Source organism: Sinocyclocheilus anshuiensis, unplaced genomic scaffold, assembly GCF_001515605.1.
Source record: "Sinocyclocheilus anshuiensis isolate Anshui unplaced genomic scaffold, SAMN03320099.WGS_v1.1 scaffold1182, whole genome shotgun sequence".
In the NCBI taxonomy this organism is placed as follows: domain Eukaryota; kingdom Metazoa; phylum Chordata; class Actinopteri; order Cypriniformes; family Cyprinidae; genus Sinocyclocheilus; species Sinocyclocheilus anshuiensis.
In genome coordinates this window covers 249,703-253,053 of record NW_015558653.1, presented here as the reverse complement: position 1 = coordinate 253,053, position 3,351 = coordinate 249,703, and the positions used below count along the sequence as shown (strand labels likewise).

General features: G+C 34.7%; 1 protein-coding gene across 1 annotated transcript in view; it reads right to left on the bottom strand.

The window, feature by feature from the left end:
- Window positions 1-3,351, bottom strand: part of thsd4 (thrombospondin type 1 domain containing 4) — a 42,374-nt gene that overhangs the window by 11,722 nt on the left and 27,301 nt on the right. The window contains exon 8 of the mRNA XM_016477134.1: window positions 3,030-3,234. Within this exon, the coding sequence (XP_016332620.1) occupies window positions 3,030-3,234 (205 nt within the window). The remainder of the gene's footprint in view (window positions 1-3,029; window positions 3,235-3,351) is intronic.

Here is a 3,351-nt window from a genome sequence, read left to right as displayed (position 1 = left end):
TAAATACCAGGTACACACACACACACACACACACACACACACAGTAGCTACTCAGAGTTATGGCCGGATTGTTGCTGACGGGGAACTTCAGCATTTAACGGTGCTTCTGACAAACACTGACACGCACATAAAACTCAAAGCGCTCGCTGACTAACACACGCAGTGACCCGAGGCCCTCATAGCCCTCAGAGCGTTTACACGGGATGTTTATTGAATCCTGTGGCTCAGAAATCAGGGGAAGGAAAATCCGGACACTGTGAGAAAATAATTTTCCATCCTCCGCGGAGCTTGTCATTTAATAAAGCCGTGGTTAGTCCTGCAGTCCTCGACAACATAAACCATGTTCAGCTACTGCAAACAAGCAGCACAAAGCGTCACACATTTAGAATTAGAAACGCTGAGCTGGAGGCTGAACGATGGAGAGTGTGTTTATCTGCGCAGCCGCAGGCTATAAAAACTCACTCAGTCTGGGCCTTTAACTAACAAACCAGCACTTACAGGGAGACTGAAATATACGTTAGGATGCTTTCCGCTGTGATTGAACAGATCTGATGTGTTTTACAAGCAGCTGGTTTAAAGTGAGGCGTTCTGAAATAGCTGCTTCGGCCGCAGGTCACACATCCAGAGTTGAGTTTTTAAGACACGTTTGGAGACTGGTGCTTTACTAAATGGAGCCACAAAATCACAGCCGATCAGAACATGCGTAACCAGTGTTGTTGGTAACGCACTACAAGTTACATAATCAGATTACTTTTTTCAAGTAACTAGTAAAGTAGTGCATTACTTTTTAATTTACAAGAAAATATCTGAGTTACTTTTTCTAAGTAACACCAATAACTTTGTTTTTACCTATTGACAGCTCTCCTGTCCCCATGTTGAGAGAAATCAGGAGTAAGTGCAGAGGTGTTGTGTGTGCTGTATGAACATGATGGTTACTGTTGTTCTAGACTAAATGTGAACATACATTTACTCATCTCACTTGTATAAAAGATTCAGAATTATAAAACATTAAAACATTAAAAACATTAACACAATATAAAAACATTAAAATGCAAACTGAGAATATGATGCAAACTGCAATAATTAAATATGTTAAATAACGCAAATATCCTTTATGTATTTAATCCCATTTTATTAACCAATGTCTTTGCTGCTGACCTTCAATTATCCAATTCAACCATACTAATAAACAATAATTTCTTTTTTTTTTTTTTATTCCACAAGCAAGTAAGCCAAAAAAAAGTAACGCAAAAGCAACATAATACATTACTTTCTATAAATGTAAGTAACACAATTAGTTAGTTTTTATGCAGTTAGTAACGCAGTTAGTTTTTAGGCAGTAAAACAATATATTGTAATGTGGTTATAATAATATTGTTATGTGGTTGCTTAGTAGTTGCATTCAGAAGAACATTTCAGTGCATTCACCATAACACAAATCGTAGAAAGAATTACTTTCCATAAAAAGTAACTAAGTAACGTAATTAGTTACTTTTTTATGGAGTAACGCAACATTGTAATGCATTACTTTTAAAAGTAACTTTCCCCAACACTGGCGGTAACATTTATTAAACTGCAGTCATGGGCGGACTGCAGCAGGTGATAAAACTGCAGCTTGTGCGTTGAATAAACAGAAAGTTACTGTCCGTTGTTATATTATAGTTACTGTTACAGTTATTGTTAACATTATCATTCTTGGTCTGGATGCTAATATAGTTATCACTATATTTATTGTTATAGTTATAGTTACTGCTATAGTTATTTGTTATCATTACAGTTATATTAATTGCTATCGTTATCGTTATAGTTATTGAAAAAGTAATTGAAAATTTTATTGTTATAGTTATTTTTATCATTACAGTTATTGTTATAGTTATCATTATAGTTATTGTTCTTTATTTTATAGTAAGTAGAGTTCTCATTACAGTAATTGCTATAGTTATCAATATAGTCATCGTTATAGTTATCGCTATATTTATAGTTATCATTATAGTAATTGTTATAGTAATCGTTATAGTTATCACTATATTTTTCACTACATTTATCATTATAGTTATTGTTATAGTTATAGTTAATGCTTTAGAAAGTAGTATAGTTATTATTATTGTTGTTGTATAGTTGTAGTTATTGCTATAGTTATAGTTACTATAGTATTTATCGTTATAGTTATCACTTTAGTAGGCAGTACAGTTATCATTAAAGTTATTATAGTTATCGTTATATTTATCACTATAGTTTTTATTACATTTATCATTACAGTTATTATTATAGCTATCATTATAGTAATTATTAAAATAGTTATCATAGTAGTCATTGTTGTAGTTATAGTTATTGTTACAGTTAATTTGAAAAAGTTATAGCTTAGTGTGTGTGCATAATATTTCTTATAGAAGCTGTCGATATGCTTTATATTAATTTCTTGTGATTAAGCTCCATTTTTGTAACTGAAGATCGGGAGAAGGGTGAATTAGTCATTGGATTTTAACTAATCGTTAAGTAAGAATGTCAAAATGTTTTGAGTTATTATTTATGTAGAGCTGAATTTTAAAAAGAATGCATTTCTAGCCAGTCGTAATTTAAAGCTTAGTATACATAATATTTTTTCTTAGAAGCTGTCAATATGTTTTATACGATTTTTTTGTGTCTAGGTTGTGTCCGTGTTTGTAACTTGTGTCTTGTGTACGTTTTGAGAATCTGGAGCAATATAATTATTTGTTCTATTTGAGCTAATTGTTAAGTGAGAATATTACGTTTAAGTCATTATTTGTTCATGCGGAGATGAATGTAAAAAATGAAAAGGTGTATGTTTCTAACCAAACCGTAGGTGAACATGCTGAGCGTTCAGAATATTTTTATTAGGCTGCCTGTTGAAGATGTGAATGTGAATTTATAACTGAATTTATAATTTGTAACTGAAGAACTGGGGTTGTCGGTGTGCTGAGTACCCACCAGTGGAAAAAGAAATCGGCGCCTATGGTTATAGTTATTATTATAGTTATGGTTCCTGCTGTGAACGGCTCTTTACTCACCCAGGTAGTTCCTGCTCTTCACCATCTCGGTGACGTTGATCTTGGTGGCTCCCGGCGGGATCTCCACGATCTTGTGATAGCCCACTTTAGACAGACTGTGCTGGAAAAGGCCAGAGACGAGCTTACACGCACTGTTGTCTCCGCCGCACACGCCGCATTTATCAGGAACCCTACCAGAGCCCAGGAGATCATCACAGCCGGCGCTCTGCACAGACACACACACAAACACAGTCAGTGACCTCGAATGAACACACACACACGCGCACACACACACACACACACACACACACACACACACACACACACACACACACACACACAA